General features: G+C 39.6%; 1 protein-coding gene across 1 annotated transcript in view; it reads left to right on the top strand.

The window, feature by feature from the left end:
* LOC108798345 (ubiquitin-conjugating enzyme E2 E2) overlaps positions 1 to 24,383 on the top strand; it is a 183,876-nt gene that overhangs the window by 27,553 nt on the left and 131,940 nt on the right. Inside the window, exon 3 of the mRNA XM_018570087.1 lies at positions 14,082 to 14,132. Within this exon, the coding sequence (XP_018425589.1) occupies positions 14,082 to 14,132 (51 nt within the window). The remainder of the gene's footprint in view (positions 1 to 14,081; positions 14,133 to 24,383) is intronic.

Below are 24,383 nucleotides of genomic sequence, written 5' to 3'. Positions count from 1 at the left end.
ATTGTGTGTGTATGTGTGTATATACTGTGTATATACTGTATATAGATATATCTATATATATATATAGGGTTGCAACAACTTATGAGAATAGTTGGCAACTATTCCCATTATCGGTTTGTTGGTCACAGAGAGAGATTTTTTTTAATGCAACCAATGGATTGTCCTTAAAATAATTTTTTCAGCTAATCGTTCGCTGCAGCCGTATATAAATATACACGCTGCATATGTGTATATATATTTACATTATGCCAAGCTAATTGGACTAATGTAATTGTACATTGGACCAATGTATATATTATTGAAGCTGGAGTTTTTTTTTTAATTCATTGTATTGAATTTCTGCTACAAATGTTCAATTAACAAACATAAATATTTCATATAAAATGGGCAATTAGCGGCTTAAAGAAGAACTGTGAGGTGAGTGCTTTTCACTCGTCCTCATAGCTCTAGCCCACCTGTGACAATGAAACTGTCACAGGTCGGCCCAGTAGATGGGGAAGTGAGCGAACACATACCGGCGTTCGCACACTTCTCAATCCTGTCACGGCACTCTGCTGGATTCCACCCTCCCCGCTCCGATCCTCCAGCGCTGACTGGCAGAATGGACGGGGAGGGGGCGGGTACAGCTGGCTCTGCCTCTAGATAGGCAGAGCCAGCTGTCACTCACGCAGCTGGGCGGATCCACACATAATTGTCGGGATCCGCTCCAGCTGCGGCGTCTCAGTGTACCGCGATATACTGAGCTTAGGGTGACGGGAGGACGCTAGTTTGTGTCCTCCCGTTACCCTGAGGAGAACTATGGGGAAAAGCCCTAACCCCATAGTTCTCCTTTAAAGTCTTTTCCTCTAAATTGATATTTTGCGCTTGATTTACTTAAGGCAAATAGGCCGTTCACTTTGCAAGGGGATTTTTCCTTGGCTTAGTGCAGGACTAGACAAATCCCAGGAGCCAGGTAGCCAATGCTCCTTAAAAATTACAGTTGGTGCCCAACTTTTGAGGTTTTCTCTAGTTGTGGTCAATGGAGCTTACTCCTAAAACAAATCTTCCTGGACTGGACAGACTGGTTCTGAAATTCCATAAATATTTGTCCACCACTAGCTTAGTGAGTGTGGTAAAAATTCAATTTGCAAAGAATACCCAATCGTGTGCAAGGAAAGCAACAAAAAACAAAACCTGTATTTTTACTTGTACATGATTGAATGATGGAGCTTCACCTTATTTTCTAAGCTAAGGGAACATTCCCCCGCAAAGTGAACAGCTTATTCACCTTTAGAATATCAACTTCTTTATCTCACGAAGCATAATACCATGTAAAATGGTTTGTCAATTGACTTTTACAGTACAAATATCTAAACAAAGTAAACATTAAGAATAAAATGTGTGGTACATTGAACTGATCCATGTGGTAATGCGTTATTCAGATATCCTTTTCATTAAGTGACACTAAACTCAGGAGTTAAATCTTAAACAACATTTGCCTATATTAATAAAAATTTAATTTATTTGTGTATCACTCAGCTGTAGATCCTCAAATCATCTCTGAATTGGTGCTGACACTGTCCTTGCTTCTGGAGGGTGACTAATTTTGTTCCCCATGGTCCCTATGTGTTGTAAAGTAGCCACTGCTCCAAGCTGACTCCGATGATCAACTACAATCTCAATACAAATGAGTAAAGTAAATGTGAGATTGTAGTCCATCACAGGAGTGAGCTTGGAGCAGTTGCTACTTTACAGCACACACAGGGACCATAGAGAACAAAATGAGTCACCCTCCAAAAGGAAGCACAGTGTCGGCATGAATTCAGAGATGATTCGAGGATCTACAGCTGAGTGATACACAAATAAGATACACTGTTAATAATTAAGGTACTTGAATGCATTTTTAAAACTTAAGTTCTCAGTTTAGTGTTAATTTAACATAAAAAAGAAACCACAGTGTAGAATGCACAGTACTGAAAATACTACTTGTGGTATGCTGAATAGAACCTATTGTGTTCCTCTTCATATATGAAGAAAAGGGACATAGAGCTCCTCCTTGGATGAGACTTGAACAGCATAAAAGATTATCAGACTCGTATGATGTGTCACAAGGTTGAGGGTATCTTGGGTCCTTCTGAAAGCGCAGCTTGCATAAACTGTGTCCCTGATTGCCACTGTGCACTTCTGGAGTACAACCAGTATGTTCACAAAATGTCTATCTTCATTATTATAGTGTATTTCTTTTCCCTAGTGTACTGCAGATCACAGCAGTCGATGTTTTCATGCTAATCTATGCACAATGTTTGCTTCTCCCTGCCTGGTGTGAAGATGACGTGACTGATTAGAAAGAGAATTCAGAGGGAAACACTGCACTAAACAGCTGAGAGCATAGGCTGCTGCTGTTGTCCCGTTGCCCGTTCCTCTATCATCCTTTATAAATGCTGGAATAAATGAACCAGGCTTCAGAGTTGTATGTAGAACTGTAGATTGTAAGCTGTCTGGAGAAGGGTCCTTCTAATCTTCTTTTATGGAACTATATTGTACTGTCTCCCCATTTTATAAAGTGCTGCAGGAACTGTTGGCGCTATATAACTCCTGTATAATAATTACAGGAAGAATAAATAAAAAAATATAATGGAATCTGACTTGCATTATATAACATTTGGTTGACCAGTATTGGAGGGTTGTTTTGTGATAGTCATTTTATATGTGATACTCTATATCAGCTAAATCAATTTTTTTGAGGCTGCAAGATTTCAAAACAAAATGAGATTCGTTGTCAGGCATTATATGGAACTGGAAATTGCATAGTTATGCATGGAACAGCAAAGAGATGCAGTTTTCGCAAACCTCCCAGTAGCTTGGTCATAGACTATTAACTTCATTGATCAAAGCAGAATCTCAACTGCAAAGCAGTCAGCCAGATATAAACTATTTTCTTTAGCCACTGCTGGAATGCTGGAAATTCTACTTTTAGGGCAGGTTCACACCATCTTCTGGAACGCACTACGTTGTGGTTTCCCGCCTTTGTGATGTGTTTTTGACATGTTCAATTTTAGTTCTTGCTTGGTGACCTCTGCAAGACCTACAGATAGCCAGGAAAAGAGCAGCACAATGCTTGCACATAAGAAACATGAACTTACCACAGTTGTTCTTTTCAGAGCTGCTCAAATGATCATAGCCAGGGACAACCTGGGCAGCAATGCCTCTCCACTTGTCCATCTTCCTATTATTGTTCTTATATTGCCCATGCCTCGGATCATACAGCTCTGGGCAGGCTTCCACAAGTTCTACAAACAATTAGTTGTCCACTTCAGCCATCATGGTTCCTATCTTCACAAATCTCTCTCTCCTCAGAAGCAGGAAGTCCAGTGGTGATGATATCATCCAAACCAGCCAAATTTTTTTTTCCTCATTGTGTTGCGTTCCGGTGCGTTTTTGACAGGTTTGTGGGCGTTCCAGACAAGACAAAATGTGACATGCAGTATTTTTCTGGTCTGGTCTGGGACTGGCTGCGATGATGTGAACGGAGGCCAAGAAGAGCATAGGGAAACATTGGGATGCATTTTAGGTCCAGAAACAATCTGGTCTGGTCTGGAGGTGGTGTGAATAGGCCCTCAAGGACCTTACAATCTAAGGTTCCTATCTCACATGCATATACATACATACACACACACACTAGAGCCATTTAGGGCAGATTCACACCAATTTCCTGACCAGATCTGGAACGCAGTCCATTACGTTTTTGTGTCGGTTTTACCGTGATTTTGCGCGTTTGGAAATTTAATTTTTTGCTTAAAATGGTCTTACAGGTGCGTTCCAGTGCGTTTGTATGCATTTTTGATGCATTTTTATGTGTTCCAGTGAATTCCAGACCAGACAAATAGGACAAGCAGTATTTTTCTGGTCTGGTCTGGAAAGGATTGCGCTAGTGTGAACAGAGGCCAGAAATAGCATAGGGATACATTAGGATGCATTTTGGGTCCGGAAACAGTCTGGTCTGGAGATGTTTTGGACATGGTGTGAATGGACCCTTAAACAAGAGTACAAATGATGTTAACCCTTGAAGTGGGGCTACCCCCGCACTAAAAGGGTTAAGTGCTTGTCTTTAGTCTAGTTGCGAAAATAAGTTATACTCAGCTTAGCCTCAGAGCCGGCTGACTGTTAGACTTGTCCCTGGAGCCTTGCTGCCCCTCTGCTCCAGCAGTCTAAGGTCCAGTGAGTCATCAAGTCCAATACAGTGTATTGGATTTGAGGTTCCTGAGGGACATACTATCACTGGAGTGGAGGAGGACACAGACTTCAGGGACCAGAGTAACAGCCAGCTGGCTCCAATGTTCTGTAAGTATAACTTTATTATTTTCGCTCCTAGACGAAAACGAGCACGTAACCCTTGCACCGCAAGGGTTAAGATCATTTTTCTCGAGTTCTTCTTCAAAACAGTTCTCCAGCAAAAAGTGACAAAATTACCAGCCCACTAAAATATAAAATAACAAAACCAGCTTTTGATGCAATATTCTATTTTAATTCAGAGATTTTCTCCCCAGTTCTATTTTCCTGCTGCTAAATGTCCTCAGTATGTTCAGCGTCATTCAACCCAATTTCTATGAGCTCAGGTTGGTCTGGACCCACCCCAGCCTGTGACTGGACAGTGAAAGGAGAAGCAGCACCACAGTGATGAGCTCTTCTCCCTGTCAGCCATCTTTGTCTTCCTATCAGCATGTTTCTTGTCAGCACGTGAACTGATTGGCTCCGTGTGTTGTTCTTTCCTCTTACACTCCAGCCCTGCCTGATACAATGTCAAATTCAGGTAATTACACTAACTTTAATTCCAAAAATTACTTTTAATAATTAATTAATTATTACAGCGCTGCATTCATTTGTGTCCTTTATATCTGGCCAACATTCATCTTTTAGCCTATAATCTACTAATTAACATATATGGAATTCTTCAGGTTGTAGTAAAACACTAGGGTGCAATGGACACTCAGTATTGTAGCTCGTATTCATAGTAATTTAATTATTTGATAAAGAGCATGAAATTCAAAACACAACATATATGTAGTTAGCAAAATAAATAATTACAGGTGTGCTATAAATCACAACTCAGCAGGTTCTATCACAGCACAAAGTGGTGTTTTTATAAAATGTGTGGAGAGCGAACAAGCTCTACTAACGTCAAAGTTTTATGTTAGCATTATGTTTTTTTTAGATGGAGCCGTAGAACATAGGAATTTCCTTTGCTTCTCAGATCCATCTAGTGGGCATAATGCGCTGCAAATCTAAAACTCAGACATTCGCAGAGCTGTTTGCTCTGCACCCATTTTATAATTACACCCACAAATCTCATTAACGGCACTTCCCAAAACATCACAAAAATAGTAAATAAATTGCTGTCACTTATACTGTTAGAGGGACTTTGTGTTGTTAACATGTACAATTGTTTAATCTACTGTATGAGTACAGTTGAAAGTTGCCATGGACTACTTCCATTCCTTTTACCACCAGTTCTTCACCATCCATGTCATTTCTTTCTGAGTATATTGAAAGCAGTCAGTTCAAAATATTGTGTTGTGATTGTTCCTTTGAGGCTAGAGAGGCTTTTCACCGTTACAAACCATGCCTGCACATATCAGCCTCTTGACCTCTAATGTGCTATTTGTTTGGACAGATTAAATAATCAGTCCAAACAAATAGTGGCCTGATTAGAAGTCAATAGGATGTGAAACTCACTTACATCTCTGTGTGTTTTTTAAATGTCTAGGAATATGAGTGTAAAAATAGCCAACATGTAACAGGTGACGCTCTTCTAAATGTTAACTAAAATAGCACAGAAGTCATTTACATGCTATGACCTCCTTTACATATCCTAAAGCCTGGGAATAGTTTCCTCATTTAAAGCTTAACTCCATGCAGATTTTAAAAAAACCCATCAGTTTAGCTATTCATGATAAGTATTGTATAACTATTGAAAGTATCTGAACTATCACTCTAAATCTTGACCTAACCTCCACAACATTTGCAAAATTCACCACTTCTTAACAAATGACACCACAAAGATTCTAATTCACTCCCTTGTAATCTCTCACCTTGACTACTGTAACTCCCTCCGTGTTGGCCTACCACTAAACAGGCTATACCCCCTTCGGTCTTTCGTGAATGCTACTGCCAGACTCATCACCCTTACCAGCGTTTAGTGTCTAATGCCCCTCTCTTCCAATGCCTCCACTGGCTACCCCTTGCCCAACAAATAAAATATATTAACAACCACTTTCAAAGCAATCCACAACTCTGTGCCTGCTACATCTTAAACCTCATCTCAAAATATCAGCCTACCCATCCTTTCCCCTCCTCCCAAGACCTCCTGGTCTCCAGCTTCCTCATCATCTTCTCCCATGTTTGCCTCCAGGACTTCTACAGAGCCTCTCCCATCCTCTGGAACTCCATACCCAAACCTGTCCAGCTATCTCCTACTCTGCCCACCCTTTAAAAACTCTGCCCACCTTAAAAACTCATCTGTTCAGGGAAGCCTATCCCACCTCAGCATAATAACTGTAGTCTTCCTTCTTCCAACTACTCATACCTCACAATTAATGCCCTTTGTATTGCGTGCCCTCCTACTAGATTGTAAGCTTTCACAAGCAGGGCTGTCCTAACCCTCCCGTATTGAATTGTATTGTAATTGTCCTGTCTCCTTTAACTTTGTAAAGGGCTGTTGGCACTTTATGATACCTGTATTATACTAATTATAATGTACATGTGCCAACAGGGAACATACTTACAGTACGAGAGAGGCTGTGGATGTGTTCTTGACCAAGCTATCCTACCACTGTGGTGGATATCAAAAGTGACACAAAGCATTTTGAGACCTGTTTATATAATCCTTTCTCATTGCCTCCCTGTACTTCACCAGCTACATAGAGGAGAAGAATCTATTATGTGAGTGAGTGCAGTTCTAATGTGGATTTACAGAAATCAGTAGTGCCACAGATTCAGGAAAAAACCCCCTGTCAAGAATACTTATCTAAATCTTTATCAAATTCAAAATGTTTCCTCTTTTATGGGAAGTATTATAAAAAATAAATGTATGCTTTGCCTGTATCTGTACCACTTACTCTTATTAGTAAAGGGAACCCGCAGTGGTTTTCGGTCAAATTTCATTTAGCTTTTTCTATTTTTAAACTATTGTTTTATTTGTAAACATTTAAGGCATGGCAATAGATTCTAAGATGGATTGGTTACCGTAATATAGAACAGAGCATAAGCAGTTCCCCTTCATACACTCTGTGATGACATCTGCAGACTGAAGCCATACAAAGGAATGGGGAGGAGTCACTGTTCTGGAGCAGAAAGAAACTGGAAAATATAAGAAAGCCTAAATCACCTACTGCTGATAGAAAAGGAGAATACATAATCCTATGCAATATTATATATTTACCTATTAAAGCCATTGAATCAGCATTACAAGCAGTTAAAACTTGAAAAATATGTTAGCAGCGGCAGCTAACATTTCTTTCAGTATGGTAGTTTTCTTTTAATAAGATGTTCTGAGTTCTATACGTTTAATTTTTAGTTAAAATATCTGGTGCTGGTATTTATCAAGTTTTGTGGGATGCTGACATAATGAGGGCCCTTCCTTTTATTGTATATATAACATCTTCCACATTCCACCTTTCATACTTTGGAAAATACCATGGCAAGAGCTGCTGCACTAAATTGCTTTTAATTTGAAGAAATAGTAGTGAATGCTTGGATGTTACTATTACTAAGGCCAAGGGTTTAGACTGAAATGCATAATCTACTTTGCTGTTTTTATGCCGAATTAAAATAAAGTGATATTTGGAGAAGATCCCTGTCCCTGGGCCGATGTGTTAGCGTCAAGGACTGACAGGGTGGAGCAGGAACCTTTGCAGTGTACCGAGGTCCCCGCAGGCATGTAGATTGGACGAGAGGATGTTCGAGCTGGTTTGAAAAAAATAACTTTGTACTTGGAAATTACTGCTGGGAAATGTTTAGTTTTTTGATAATTGTTTAGGCTTTTAACACTAATATCACTCATACATACTTTATATGTAGCCCTGATAATTGCCGTCATTCAGAACTTTCCCTTCTAACCCTGTCCAAGCATGAAGGTATTTCTAGTCATTCTTAGAAAGGAAAAAGTAGCAGCATATCGGAAGCCTCCCTCTGTAGAAAATATAACAATCTATTTATTTTCACTCCATTAAAAGTGTTGAAGACATATGCAACAGACAGATGCATTTCAAGGATAACCCATTACTTTGTCTCTGAAATGCATCTGTCTGTTGCTTATGCCTTCCGTGCTTTTAATGGAGTTAAAATAAACAGCTTTTTATGTTTTCTGTGCTGGAGTATTTACCATGTGCGGCTAGATTTCGTTTTTTTCTGGTTAAACAGAGATGTAAACTGTTCTTTGCTCTGCATCGGTGAGTCTTTACTATTTATCTACAGTGCTAAAATATTTGACAGATCCAGGGATTGACCTGTTGCTACTGTAATGTTTATTAGAAAGTCCAGCATGTTTTCAAGACTAAGCTCTCATTCTCACCTACAATGTATGTGCATTTAGAGATTCCTGCTTCAGGAACTTGTGATTACGTGCAGCAGGTATCCCAAACCTGATCGATTTGAGTGGTGTTCCAGCAATCTGCTGCTTTCCAATGCAGCCACTCTCACCCTATCATTAACTTGTGATTACGTGCAGCAGGTATCCCAAACCTGATCGATTGTGTGGTGTCCCAGCGTTCTGCTGCTTTCCAATGCAGCCACTCTCACCCTATCATTAACTTGAACAGGTGAAAGCTGCCGCTGGTAAATTGCAGATTTGGGATTCCTGATGCAGTAATCTCTAAACGCACCTACACTGTAGGTGTAAATGAGGACTAAGGAGCTGACTTGTAAAGCAGCGGTATGACCTCACTGTGGCGTTAGGGAAGTCAAAGTCATGTGAAAGGCCTTTCCACTTATCATAGAGTTTTTTTTGCAGTAATACTTAGATGGACAGTGTAAGCTCCACATTTAACCTCCACAGTGTGGATTAAAAACTGCAATGTCAAGTGGAATGCGCTATCTACTTCCTTTTAATGCATGTCTCCCTATGGGGCTGATACGCTGTGTGAAAATGTAGTAGATCCCATCGCACTCCTGACCGGATAAAGCCCCAACGAAAACTGGGGGGTGCCGAAAGTGACAGCGAATGCCTCCGCACATCAAATGCAAAATACCATAAAGTCACTTGCACTCCGTTTGTAGATAGCAGTCAATATCCTTTATTGACTGAGCATGATGTCACATACACAAAGCGACGTTTCTGGACCAGAAAGTCCCTTCTTCAGGCAAACAACAGATACGCTGTGTGAACACCATTTCACAGCACGTTACTGCCACTAGATGAAGCCAAAGAGAATAGGAAATCCTACGCTCCTTGGCTCCAACTAGTGTCAGTAATTTGCTGCGAACATTGTGTGCACAGCTATATACGGTGTGCGAACCTGTTATAAATCAGCCACTTTGTGTCATGCATGCATCTTGAATTAATATATATATTTGTAAAATTAAGATTTTTTTTCTTCTAATAAGCAAGAAGCATTAACGTGACACTAATCTGAAGAGTTAAATCTTAACAATGCATTCAAGTACCTTCACTATTAACAAAAATGTATCTTATTTGTGTATCACTCAGCTGTAGAAACTCAAATCATCTCTGAATTGGTGCTGACACTGTCCTTCCTTCTGGAGGGTGGCTACTTTTGTTCCCCATTGTCCCTGTGTGTGTTGTAAAGTAGCCACCACTCCAAAATCACTCATGTGATGGACTACAATCTCAATACAAATTAGTAAACTAAATGTAAGATTGTAGTCCATCACAGGAGCTTGGAGCAGTGGCTACTTTACAATACACACAGAACATCAGAGATGATTTGAGGATCTATAGCCAAGTGATGCACAAATAGTTTTTTTTAAATAGTTAAGCTACTTGAATTCACTAGGGTAGGTTGACACAAAAGGATCCCTGCCTCCCACACTTTCTTCAGAAACAATAGTAGGACTCCAGTACTATTGGTAATTACTTTGCGTGGTGCACAGATTTCTGACCATTAATAAAACAGTGACCCTTATAGAAGACCTTTCTTTGTGCATGGTTTCTCCCCAATTCCAGATTTCATTAGTAGGTCACTCAGCAGCTGGAAATAAAATTCCTAGGGGACATTTCTGTGTTATTATTCACATTCAAATCAGAAGTCCCAATTTTAAATAGTCTGGCATACTTTGAGGTATAATATTCTTCAAACCCTTGTATGCAGATTATTATTATTATTACATAGTATGTTTATAGCGCCAACAGTTTGCACAGCGCTTTACAATATAAGGAAGACATTACAATCACAATACAAGACAAGATGGTAAGGAGGGCCCTGCCCCTGGGGGCTTACAATCTATAAGAGATGGGGTAAGTGATACATGAGGAGGTAGCTGTGTGGGGATGAATTGATTGAGAATGTGATGTTGAGTGGTTAGGTTGAGGTGGGATAGGCTTCCCTATAGAGATCCTTAGGGAACGACTAAAGGCAGTTAAGGTGGGAGATAGACAATAGATTAGATGTATGGCTTTAAATAGCACTTCAGGATGCACAGTTGATTACATGAAGTGTGATTTGTGCAGCGCTAAAAGTGAAAAAATAAAATAAAGTAAATAAATATCCCTATCTGAACATATGTAATTATCACAATATAAGTAGTACTCCGTGTATATATAATGCAAACCTTAATACAGTGGTGGTGATAAATCTCTAATTAAATAACCAAAGTGTAAAAAAATTCCTTATCGCTCTTGTGTCATCATGGTAGTGAAAAAGGCATTCCTAGAAAATATCACAAATCGTGAATGGCACATCTGCCAATAAATTATGTAAAACCGTGAATTTGTCTGAACTTTAAAACAGTCCCTATAAGTGAACAATCAGTGATGTGCTTCTGAGTGAATCCAATGAAGACTTCAAGCAAATATTTATAAATTCTTCCCACACCAACGTGTTATGAGTGTCTCCGAATTGCCCCCTTTCGGGTATGCACTCACCCCACAGATGAGGTGATAATGCAGCGATATCAGATCAGAGGGTCCACTTCTCAGATGTCTCTTTCGGCAGTGTTCCGTCCATTATGGATTTGTATAATTACAAAAGAAACCTCCTCATGGTGCGGTATGCATAAACGTTTATTATAAAAAACATAAAAGAACTCACAGTTTAAAATCAAGAGGCCGGCCGGTATATTGTAGCTCCTAAATCGTCTGCTACTTCCTGGTTTGTCGTGGTATCAGTTTGATACCACGTTTGAAACTGATTGTCGTGGTATCAGTTTGATACCACGACAAACCAGGAAGTAGCAGACGATTTAGGAGCTACAATATACCGGCCGGCCTCTTGATTTTAAACTGTGAGTTCTTTTATGCTTTGCAAAGGAAACGGTTCTTCACTGTGGTATAGGTTTGCACAGAAACTGCGCCACAATGGATGCATTTCCATAGGCTCACTCCATAAATGTTTAGTGTTGATCTGTGAAGTTTTTTTTTTTCAACCTGACTGCTAGTTGTTCTGTGATCCTTTTAATTTGTGCATAATTTGCTTTGTTGGATTAAGCTTTTTTCTAAATGCTTTCTTTTTACATTACAGTTGGTGTATATTTGTTTTTGCATAGCAGTCTGGCCCAAGCATTTTGCTATTGTTATTATTGCTGATAATGTAATTGTTTTCAGATGTTTACTTGAAATTACTTGTTTTTTTCTTCATTTAAATGCCCTATAAATACCCTGTTTTAACAGTCTCACTTTGATAATGCTTTGTTTTTACCTTTTATCAGAATGCCATTATAGGCAGGAAATTGAATAATTAGTTACAGTGGCAGAGGAGTAAATTGAGTGTTATTGAATAATGTTAATTCTGCTCAGACAGCTCCTTTCAGATCCTTTTTAGTGCTTCTGATTTTCAGTCAAGAAATCTATATATGGAATACCTTACATGAAATCAATATGGTAGAGCAGCAATGTACACAGCTGTCTTTGAATATTTATTTGAATCATTTAAACTAAAAGATGACTGACTTTTTTTACTCCGCTGAAAGCTTACTGCTGTTAGCATTAAAATAATGACCGTAGCAGGACGCATTGATATTGATCCAAAGCAATAGACGATAAGCATGTCCATCATTTCCTCATTTAATTTTCTCCAAACACATGGAATTAACACTGCCAGTGCAATTCAATTACTTGGTTGATAGTACCCCTCTTTTTCTGAAACCAGAGAGCTGATATAAATAGGTGCCTAAACCTTGCACATAAAATTGAGCGTTTGATAATTATTCCAAAAACATGAACACTCCCTTTGCTGCCAAATCTGAATGATGAATATCTCCATACACACATGAGCATGGGCCAAAGTCTACAGGAAAGTTGTGTGTAGCTTCTAGAATACTAACTTCATACTCTCCTAGACATGGGTCCCTCTAGCTAGCAATACATATTAATAGGACTAGAATGGTTTAGACCAGGGGAAGGAAACTCTGCCATGAGGTCCCATGAGGCATCACAAGATTCTGAGAACCACAGACAGGGGCATGATGGGATTTGTTCTTTTGCCCCAGCTGGAATGCCGAGTTTTCCTACCCCTGGGATAGACACGACAGTCTTGTGTTCTTGTTGGTTTAGTACAGTGCAAGGTGAAGCTCATGCTTTGACAGGTCCTTGTGTGTATGGTACTAGATGGCTCAGTGCAGTCCTTCTGCCATAGCTGTTGGGGGTATCTGACAGCAGTTTGGAGTCTCCCTTTTTTTAATAACTGTGTATGCTGGCCTAATAGGATTCTTTTACTCTATTGGACTGACAAAATGGCCTCCAAAATGTCTGCTCTCTGTATTGCATTTTCTTCTTGCGCTGTTTATTAAGGCAGTGGACAAATTAATATGGAATTCAGGAGCCAGTCTGTCCAATCCAGGAGTCAGTAGGTTTTTTTAGGAGCAAGCTCCTTGACAACAACTAGAGAAAAGCTCAAATGTTATGTGCCACCTGTAACTTTTAAGGAGCATTAGCTACCTGGCTCATGGCATCTGTCCATCATTTTATTAAAGGCCTATTCACAAAAGCCCGTCCGGTAAAACTGAGTGTTCTAGTGAGTGGGCTATTGATTCAATTTTTTAACATTTGTATAACTTTATTTTGAGTGTACATTCCATTCAGTTACCTGCACAGCAGCGCGGTGTGGTGTGCTGCAGTGTGGTGACCTGCGATGTGCACTGCAAAAAATTGGAGCATGTCTACATTTTTTTTGCACTGTGATGTGAACAGGGCACATAGAAAACAATTATTGTGCCTTAGCGGTGACTGGCGTTGTTCGGTCATCTAGTGTGACTGAGCCCTCAATATGTACAGTGAGCTCCCCGTTATCCGGCATCCACGGGGATTGGTAGATTCCAGATAAATGTAGTTTCTGGCTGCTTGAGAGTTACTATTAAAAATAGGTCTAACTAATGCCATACCCCTTACTATACCATACCATAACATAACATAAACTCTGTATTGTCTTCATAATAATATTGAAATGCAGTTAACAAAAGCAAATTAAGACTAATAGACACATTTAAGACAAATAGACACTGTCATTTCCAGGATAATACATCGTGCAGAGCTGCAAAACAGTGAGTACACAGGGTTTTTCTTTCTGGTTAGATGGGAGTACTGGTTAGTCGAATACCGGATAACTGAGGGTTTACTGTAATATTAAATATTGACATAACCTCTGCGTTTTGTAATTTTTAAATATACCAGGAGCCAGATAGTCAATGTTCCTCAAAAATGTAACTTTTGAGGTTCTCTGTAGTAGTTGTCAATGGATCTGGCTCCAAAAAAGACCCTGCTGGCTCCTGGATAGGACAGACTGGCTCCTGAACTCCATAATAACCTGTCAATCTCTCATTTACTGTTAGTAATAATCTAAAGTTACAGTTATGAATAGTTTTTTTATTTTTTCTCTAGGTTGTATGTTTGTTAAAGCTAGAGATGATTAAGTGTGATTTCTCTTCCTTTCTAGAATTCAGAAAGAACTTGCAGAAATAACGCTGGATCCTCCACCAAACTGCAGGTAAGGGACATAATCTAATTTGTTTGCTTGAAGAATGCGGTAGCAGCTTGTTTCCACCTCCGCTGGTTGTTTTAAGTCATGCATACCCATTGTTTGGGGTGTTGGTAGCTTTATATAACAGTAAGCAGGTGTTGCTGAGCATTACACCGTGCAAGAATGTGATTAAGGTGAGGGCAGGAGTGGCACTGAGCTCTTTGTTGTGTACATAGGAATAATGGCTAAAAAATGAACTAGACACTAAATAAAATGTAGGAAACATTCCATCCTGTGATTTGGAGGAAAGGCAGCTTCCAGCGTGTGAGAGTGACAGATCAGCTTACTGAAGCAGATTAATTACACCTATCTTTAGCAGTGCTGTGCAGTATTTGCTGTGTCTTCGCTGACTTATGAACGTTTATGATGTAATTTGCAATCTGGATACATTAGAGAAGTCGGTTTTGTATGTTCATGAATTTGTCTTACCGTGATCACTATTCATTCCTTTTTTGAAATAACAAGGCTGAGGAGCTTTTTCAGTATTATATTATATAAAGGCACGGTTACATTATTAATAAGGAGCTTCAAAAAGGGTAAATGTGCAGGAGGCAAGTGTGTGGTGTCATTTATACTTATCTCCGCAGCATCCTTCACAAGATCATCTTTAAAGAGACCCTGTCACCAGTGCATTTGTTTCAGAATATTACATGAAGATTACATCTTCATGAACATATTTTATACATGTATTTTACCTGTAAAACCCTCCCTTGTGTAGACATCAAAAAAAGCCCTTAAACTGCTGGTGGGCACGTCATCTTGGATGTGATGTCAGCAACCCCAGAAGACTCAGAGCTGTCACTCAAATGACACTCAATGGTATTTTCCTTCACTCCTACCTCAGCAGCTACATAAAAAGTTATGCAGAGAGATGAGGGGAAGGACAGAAGAGCTGGGCATGCACAGATAGTAATTACACACTCCCAGAAAAGGAGAGCGCTATGGAGTGGCATGAAGGAGGGTAAACTGTGGCTGTGCTAGAGAATTGACTCTTCCTGGACTGGTCAAATTCCTCTTGAAAGTTCAAAGGCACATTTGCAAATTAAAGGAGAACTATGGGGTCAGGGCTTTTCCCCATAGTTCTCCTAAGGATCACGGGAGAACACAAACTAGCGTTCTCCCATGACCCAAAGCTCAGTATACCGCGAGCTACAGTTTCATTGTCACAGGTTGCTGACAGTTTCATTGTCACAGGTTGAAAATCACTCGCCTCATAATTCTCCTTTTAATAAATTGTTTACGAAAAGTAAAAATGCTACAAGCAAGTATTTAAAATTCTTGATTTGTCTGTGATTTTACCTGCAATTGTTGGTGACAGGGTCTCTTTATAATCTTGACTTTCACACTTCTCGCTGTGTGCGTGCTTCCAGACCCAGCAGTCTTCTCTGTCTAGTCAGGAAATTCCCTTAGATATTTAATGGGGCTGACTACTTCAATACAAAAATGCAGAATGCTGAGACCAGGAGTACAGACACAGGAGAGCCAAGGACTTAAAGCAGCAGATCTTGGAAAAGAAACTTTAGAGCGAAGTGTAACTGACATGTTCCTCTCCCTCCTACAGTCTATATTCATATGTACTGTATGTGTGTATGTTGGTATGGTTTTGATGTGAATATGTCACTTTGTATGGTTTTAGTGTGATCACGTCACTCTCAGATTGTGTCATACATGCAGTACATATGGTGAAGAATAAAAAATGTCTGATGCGCTGTATTTGTCCATCTAAGTACATTAGTTTCATCAGCAGTGACTTTGTGAGCAGACATTCATACTTTCCCTGTTTGCAGAAGCCATAAAGTTTGAACCCTCCACCGCAATGAATACGGTTGACATGGTTTTGCATAATTATGTATAGTTTTGGTGCGACATGGACAGATGCCACTTCAGGCGGTGCCTAGAATTCCCAGCTTTTGAAATGTAAAGTATAATATATATACTGTAACTTGCAACCATTGTGGTCTAATATTGCCTCTTATTGCAGTGTTTTTGGTTCTGTGGTCTCATTATTTTATTAAAAACACCTCGGCAGTATTTACAGCTATTTCTAGTAAAGGGAATGCACACTTTATACTCAGTGTGCACATATTTTAGGTTATTATTGCAATGTTCACCTTTATTACATTCTTGGTAGCACTTTCATTGCCTATGAAAGGGACAGCATTTACAGCTGCCATAAAGTGGATCTTTCATGTCATCATTGATATTTTACAGATATACGTGTAGCTAGAAAGGAAAAAAAAAGAAAAGTTACTGAAAATGATTGCTGACCCTAGGTCTTTTTTACTTGAATTCATTATGCAGAAAAGATAGAAGCCTGCTGAGATCTGTGCACACTATAGGCTTTATTAAGATGAGATACAATGGTTCCTCTAGTGTAGAGAATGGTTTTATAATCTGAAATACACCCACACATGGGAAGCAAAGTTATGCTCCCAAAAACAATTGACTGAGGGACTGCCCTATGACATTAACTGCGGTTGAATAGCACCATTTTGTGCAGATGTAAAATGTCTATTTTCGCAGATACATATATATGTGCAGCTATATAGCTGCATTAAGGGTAAAGCGGATAATTTGTTTCAGCAGATATAGAGCCATATTTAAAAAATGTGATTATTATAAAGTTAGCTGTAATAGATAAGCCACTGTTATTATGGCAAGACCCCCTGGTGATGATGTGGGCTCATCTGAGGTGCAGAGTCTGAGCACCAGCCAGTTTTCACCAGAACTCTTGATGGTGGAGATGGGTTTCGTTTCGTGCTGCTACCAGGGTTGCAGCTCTCAGGATTGCCCTTCCAGGGAATGAGTGAGTGAGGAGACTCTAGGTGGCTATGATGTGGAGACGGTACACCAGGGCAAGACTAGAGGAAGGTTGGGCCCAGGCAGAGGTTGTCATCGGGCAAGGGAGCAAAATGGTCAGGTTCAAGTTGAGGTTGTAGACAGGCGGCAGACAAGAGAGTAGTGAGGTAGATCTGGGTCAGCAACAAAAAAGGTCATTAGTAATGTAGTAAAGCTCTGTTTGCAGAAAGCAGGGTAGCTGGCAAAAAGACCCAGGACCAGCCACCTCCAGCCACTGATGCTTAAATACACCTTGGAACAGTGGACACATTCAGCGTCATTTTAGGGAGCTCTGGCATTCCTGGAAGTGATGCTGTGAGTACCATTAGAAGTACTGGCAGAGATTCTACAGGTGTCCTTGGAAGCCCTGGCAGGGAATTTGGAAATCTTGGCAGGGATTCTGTGGACACCATTGAAGTAATGGCAGAGATTCTGTGAGTGCCATTGGAGGTTCTGTCAGGGATTCTGCGAGTACCATTAGAAGTACTGGCAGAGATTCTAGAAATCTTGGCAGGATTCTGTGAACACCATTGAATTACTGGCAGAGATTCTGGCAATGTCATTGGAAGTTCTGGCAGGGATTCTGTATATCCTGGAAGGGATTCTGCAAACACCATTAGCAGTGCTGGCAGACCTGCAGGTATTTTATCTGCTGCACCTTGTGATTGAGTGCCAGTGCAGAGGTACTGTAAAAGCTGAACTCCGGGATAAGCAAATATTGTCTAATTACAAGAGTCATGTGTATTCTTACTTGAATCTTGGTGTGATTTGTGTATTTTTCCAGATCTGTGTAGTAATCCAGTGTGAAACTATGCATCTGTGCAGGAGCTTCCTGTAATAAAGACCGGTCACTGCTGCTCTCTCTCCTTGTGCAGGGTGGCTAGTCTTGTATCTGCCCCTCCTGTAGTTTTCTACAGGCCGCCTGTAATGGGTGGAGCATGTTGGGTCCCTCCCACAGTTCTGCTCTCTGCACAAGCCATGTGCAGCGCAGTTATAATGTCAGTGCTCTTTTTACAAAGTAATAACTGCATTTGCAAAGGCATTAATAACCCAGGGCAACTGGTCATCTATTAATTTACTGAATCCTTTGTGGCTATTGAGGAATATATTTAGATGGAAGCTTTTGTGCCTGGAGTTCAGCTTTAAGCCTACAGTTAATTGATTTACTTGCCAGTCATCATACGAACACATTTATCTGTAGCTGATTTTTACAGCTTCGTGTACTACTGAACTGTACCAGCGTTTCATCTTGTAATGTGCTTTGCAGCAAACCTTCTGATTTGTTGTCTTTTTTTAGTGTTTTAAATGCTGAAGAGTTATCTGTGTCAGTTATCATTCTTTGTATCAGGAAATTGTCACTGAAGCAGTGGAGGAGCACACATTTTCTGTTTGGTCTGTAAATAAATCAACCATACATTTGAAGATCTGAACAGAAGCATAGTGTATGGGAAAGTGACCTTTTTAGTAATTGCTTTTGATGCATATTTCAGCTGGAGTGGATAAACACTCTCAAGATAAAACCTCATTTGAACGGTGATCTGTATGTCAGTGTTTATGAGAACATCAGCTTAGATGCTTGTAATAACATCAGTTTTTAGAATGTTGCTATAGCACACTACAATGTCATGAAGATGTAGACAGATCTTCACAAGTAATGGTTGGTAAAATAGAAATGTTCTGTATTATTACCAATGACGCTTCCCGCTGTTAGTTGTAAAGGTCACCAAGTACCATTCATGCATCTAGCAGGAGAAATTGGAAAGGAACATCATTAAGCTTGGTCAATAAGGCTGTGTAATATTTGTAAAGCACTACTTAATAATATAGGCACTATGTGAATGCATAATCTATAAATACATACTAAATATTCATATTAAATAAATACATACTAAACAATGGACAAGGATTAACCCATGGCTACCGGTCTTCTATTATTTGAATCCCAGTAAGTGAAAGAACAATGCTAAATAATTGCTTTGGATTATTGCATGTTTGACTTATTACTGCTGCTACCGTTGTACAGTAATCTAGAAAGAGAACAAGAGGGACTCAAAACAAAAAATTTTGCCACTTCATGTTAACTAATTTAGAATAGTTTTTTGGATCTGTGCATATCATAATGGATGCCTGCATTTCTTATTATTAGCACCTTTTGTATCGATTACATGCTATAGCATTTTTGATGGGAGTATAGTCAGGGCCGGATTTCCCACAAGGCCCAGCATTGGGGCAGCAGGGAGTAGAGGGGCAGCAAGGGTGTGAAACTGATATCTCCCGGGTGGGTAGTTGTTTTCTACATTTAGCCCTGCTTTGGCCAAGCAGAGCTAAATGTACAGCAGGGAAGCCACCGCTTGTTTTGTACAAGTGATCTTGGCGACATTGTCTCCCATTCCCCAGGTAGGGGGGCACATTGAGGAACCTGGCCTTGGGGCAGCAGAGAGAGTAAATTCGGCCCCGAGTATAGTAGGCTGTTCTTTTATGTAATTTAGCCAGTATTTTTGAGATTAAAGATATTGGCGAGGAAGCCAGTATTTTTGAGAATCAGATACCTGTGGATTACTTAAATTGACCCTTTTATAGTCAAGAAAGAGGTGCTTTTATTAATCAAAATAAAAATATATCTGGTTAAAGCTGGCATGTGCCCTAAAGATTTGGGTGGAGTGGAATGTGACTTTTATTTCCGTCTGTTTTTAGTGCAACATTGGAAAGCGATCCATTAACGTTCTCCTGCTACTGTATGGAGCTCTAAGTGCAGGCTGCAAGTGATAAATATGATCAAATAAATAAATAGTTAAATAAATGACTTTTATTGTAAGGGGGACATTCTCAACTGCTATTGACAGCAGTCAAACTTGCATGAAACAGGGACATCCAGGAACACGCCAGGCAGGTTTGTCTGGCACTTTTATTCAGCATGACAAGAAACAAACAGATACAGTTTTCAATGCAGAAGGGCTTTATACAGCATGCCCATAACATAAAGAAAAAAAGAAAATCTGTTCATCCAAGCTACCACCTACATTAATGTCAGTTCCTGGCTAACAGGGTGCCCCCCTATTGGGTTCCCCAACACAAACAGGCAGCTCTTGTTACGTTTTAGTGTTCTGTCAGCACTCAATCTTTTCACCCAGCAGCAGGCTGCAATAGCAAACGGCGTGATAGAGCCCTGAACATCAGTCAGCTCACATATCTAAAGGCCTGTGGACAGCTGAAACTTAATATGGGGTTGTTGCTACCAGATATGATGTGGACTTAGGAATGGATGCTTTTTCCACCCAACATTTCTACAAAGCCTCCAGGCTTCAGGACCAAGAACAGTACTTTTCTTAAGATTCTAAGAAAACAAAAAGTGTTTTTTGTTTTTTTTCACCGTATCAATCACCAACCTTGGTACCCCTCACCATGTGTATGTGAGGAACATAGGGGACACATATACAACGTCCACAATTTTGGCAGCCAGTGCCTCACATTATGCTTTTTGCTTGTTTGTATGGCACTCCTGTGAAGTTATTTGCAGCTCCTTCTTTAAGTAACAATGGAAACTGCATTTACACAATTCACCTGCAGTGCATTGACTGGTGAAATTCAGTATTCTGGTACATGGGAAATGTGAATTTGGCACATGAAATAGGATTGTTTTCTGTGAGAACCATTGTCGTTTCGTGGTTGTGCTTGCATAATGTTCCAACGAACACTGAAGCTTTTCACCTAGCAAAGTGAATGTTAGTGAATCAGGTGAAGATGTATACACTTTACAGTGTATCTAAATGCAATGGCAAAAAGTTTCATAAATTACATCTTAGCACACCATTTTAGCGAGTACCTTTTGATCTGTGTTGTAATGTGTCCATGTCACTTTCTTTGAGCTGAGAAGACAGCATAAACAATGTTATCTCTCTTTTGAACACTACAAGTTCCATCAATCCATCATGTAATGGAGATGAACAAAGGCAGACATGTTTGAAGCTCAGCCTGTGTGGCAACCATGGCTCCCTCCATAGATACTATGAACTAATGAGTTTAGACACCTAGGGACCGGAAGTTTGTTATTTGCAGGATCACCAGTGATTTTGAAGGGAAAATGCTCTGAAAAAAATTAATACAACCACGGTGTCTAAGGACTCGTAAGCTGTAACACTGTAACATTTTTGGGTTTGGGTTTAAACTCTGAATCTAGAAGAAGACCGCATGAAGATGAAAGTGCTGGTGATGAGGTGGATCATGGCCATCACATCATTGAATAAGGGCTTTTAGAAGGTAAGTGTGTCATAGCCCAGTGTATTTGCACATTATGGTAAATTCTCCTGGTGGCCACAACGTTCCTAAGTGGTTTACTTTAAAGGTTTCCGTTCAGGAAACTCCATTCCAAAATCAAATGTTAAAACCAAACAAATTGGCATTATTAAATGTTCCTGCAACGTTTTTCATATGGTCGACACGCAAGCCAGCAGGACCGAGGCGGCCCGGCCCCGAGGTACATCATCACAATGGATGCCCGTACCATATTCTAACAGTGTATACCCAGCCTTACTGTATACTGTGCAGTGATGATAAGAAATGCAGTGGGAATTTTTGTTATCCGCCATGCAATGTCTTGTTCTGTGAACCTGCAACATTACTTCTGCATTGTTGATCTAGTTACAGTAGCAGAGAACACTTTAAGCAAGAAGAAAGTATGTTCAATCGGAAAATGTAAGCAGTCTGTAACTGGTGCAATTAACTTTGAATAGTAACCTAAACTGCACTTTTTATTAATACAGTAATAAAGCCGTTTTCCATTCAGCAATATTTAAGAATAACAGAAGACAATGCTGGAAGTTAAATGTTTTAAACTAATGTATATTTTATAGCTGTACTTTTACAAATGCACCAACTTGATAGTATTATTATTCTCTAAATAATACATTATGTGTGGGTTGTCAGATCCCCAGTACATGGAATAGTACATATTTATGCGGTAGTTACATTTAATGTTACCTCAAATGCCTTCTTGAATGTGACACGGCATCAGGCAACTGTCACAGCGGGCAGCATCACCTCGAGCTGGAAAGTGACAAGTAGTCATATGTCTGACGCTGTTTTCTGCTCAGGAATATGAAATGGAACTAGTAAAAAGTAGAAGTGGTGATGGCATAATTTCCTGAATATGCAACTAAGAGACTCTAATGCAACATATGCAGAGTTCCGTCTGCTGCATTCTGTAAGTTATTTCTCTTGAAGTAGCTATGTTGTAGTTTATTCACATTTGGTGTGGATGTCATGTTATGTTTTATACAAACCCATCAAAAATGTTCATTTTAACTTTCAGTTAACTTTTATTTTGTAATTTGTTAGGTGTGTTATGAATTAAAGGGGATCTCATGTCAAGAAAAAAGCAATTTGTTCAGCCAAGGGAGGTTTTTGAACAGAGTGCAGCTAAATAAGGGGGAGTCGGAGAGTTAAATAGCAATGTAAAAAAGGTAAATTTATTAAATATACACAATAAACAATAATTTAACACATTAACTGACTGCACAATTGATACCTACTAACCCCACACCTTTAAAAATGATTATTGCAATAATCCATTTGTGCAAAACAACATTCAGAACCTTTGAGGAGCTTGCTGATCAATATTTGTTATATTATCAAGTGGTTCTCAATTGTTGAGAAAACAGCGCTGGGACTAAAGTGAATAGTGCTGGATACTATGTATCAGGTGCCTGGGGATTCTTGATTGAACTTTCTCTAATGTTTTTTACTCTTACTGGGGACGTCTTTTTGGGGTTTATTTAACCGGTTAACAGTTAAGTCACTAGGAACTGAACTTGGATCTTTATTAGTTCTTTCAGAGGACACCACAAATGTTACTAGAACAAATACTTGATTGAAGATATCTTGCTGGGATACATTAAAGCATAAAAATAAACCCGGTGATATAGGTAGGCAGAATGCCGCTGAGTTATAGTCACACTTGGGAAAGGGAAGCCTCCAATCTGTGTGTAATGATAAACTCGAGTAGTATTTACTCACGGCTGCTCTCTCCCTTTGACCGGGCGGTCAGTCTCACGAGACGTATAGACGCTTGATGTTTCCTTTCTGATTCCGCTCCTTGTGGTGTCCAGATAGTTTAGATGGTTCTTAAATGTGTTCCTGTAAGCTGCAAATGCTTTTTAGAGGAGTCCCAGGTTCAACTTGATTTCATCCCGTTTGTCGGCATGAGTAGTTTCCTTGTCCCGCTGTTTCAAAATCAGCCACTACTACAAACTTTGGTGCCTGTCATGCAGGTAGTGTAGTGTGTCAGCCAAGCATCCCACAGCGGATGACGCGTTTCGCCCCTCCTCCGTTTCTTGGGGCTTCGTCAGATCCTGATGGGTAATTAGTTGATGAGGTTTTTATCCGTTTTCTCATGTGTTCACTATTAACCCATTTGGTGTCATGAACGGTTGAGCACGAACAAACTTTTCTCACATTGTACATTTGCATGTTTGCTTTTTAAACATATGTCAAACAACAAGGAGGCATTCAAAAAGACAAGAACAAACACGATCATGCTCAGTAATCAATGTCATTTTGTCATCCATACTGCTTTAAAGTTGCAGGTATTGTTAAAGCCTGTTCAAGATAATGTTTGTTCTAGCGAGTAGTTTAATTAAGTTATTGGATGGCTTCTTTCCTATGTCCTGTACATTAGGTATTGAGATTATCAAGTATATTTTAGAGACTCACCCACACCTCACCTTTATCACCTCTCATAGCAGCTTCAGGCTTACCACTGATATTCTACTTTCCATAAGCGCAGATCTTTGTTGCAATCATATTTTAGAGACTGACCTAGCTTCAAATAGACATTACTCATAAAGTATTCTCAATTGAGTTACTAACTAGTTTTTCGTTAAATGATTAGATATGGATTTGATCGTTTTTATATTTATTATTTGATTGCTATTTTTCTTTTGGCAAAGGTAGCTGAGTCCCTACACTTAGATATAGAAGTGAGGAGAGGAATCTTTGTAGTGTTTATGGAGGTCACTCAGCGGCATTCTGCCTACCTATATCACCGGGTTTATTTTTATGCTTTAATGTATCCCAGCAAGATATCTTCAATCAAGTATTTGTTCTAGTAACATTTGTGGTGTCCTCTGAAAGAACTAATAAAGATCCAAGTTCAGTTCCTAGTGACTTAACTGTTAACCGGTTAAATAAACCCCAAAAAGACGTCCCCAGTAAGAGTAAAAAACATTAGAGAAAGTTCAATCAAGAATCCCCAGGCACCTGATACATAGTATCCAGCACTATTCACTTTAGTCCCAGCGCTGTTTTCTCAACAATTGAGAACCACTTGATAATATAACAAATATTGATCAGCAAGCTCCTCAAAGGTTCTGAATGTTGTTTTGC

This window comes from Nanorana parkeri, unplaced genomic scaffold, assembly GCF_000935625.1.
Source record: "Nanorana parkeri isolate BGI_ZX_2015 unplaced genomic scaffold, ASM93562v1 scaffold37, whole genome shotgun sequence".
NCBI lineage: Eukaryota > Metazoa > Chordata > Amphibia > Anura > Dicroglossidae > Nanorana > Nanorana parkeri.
The sequence above is the reverse complement of the archived record's forward strand: the minus strand, read 5'-3'. Positions and strand labels throughout refer to the sequence as shown.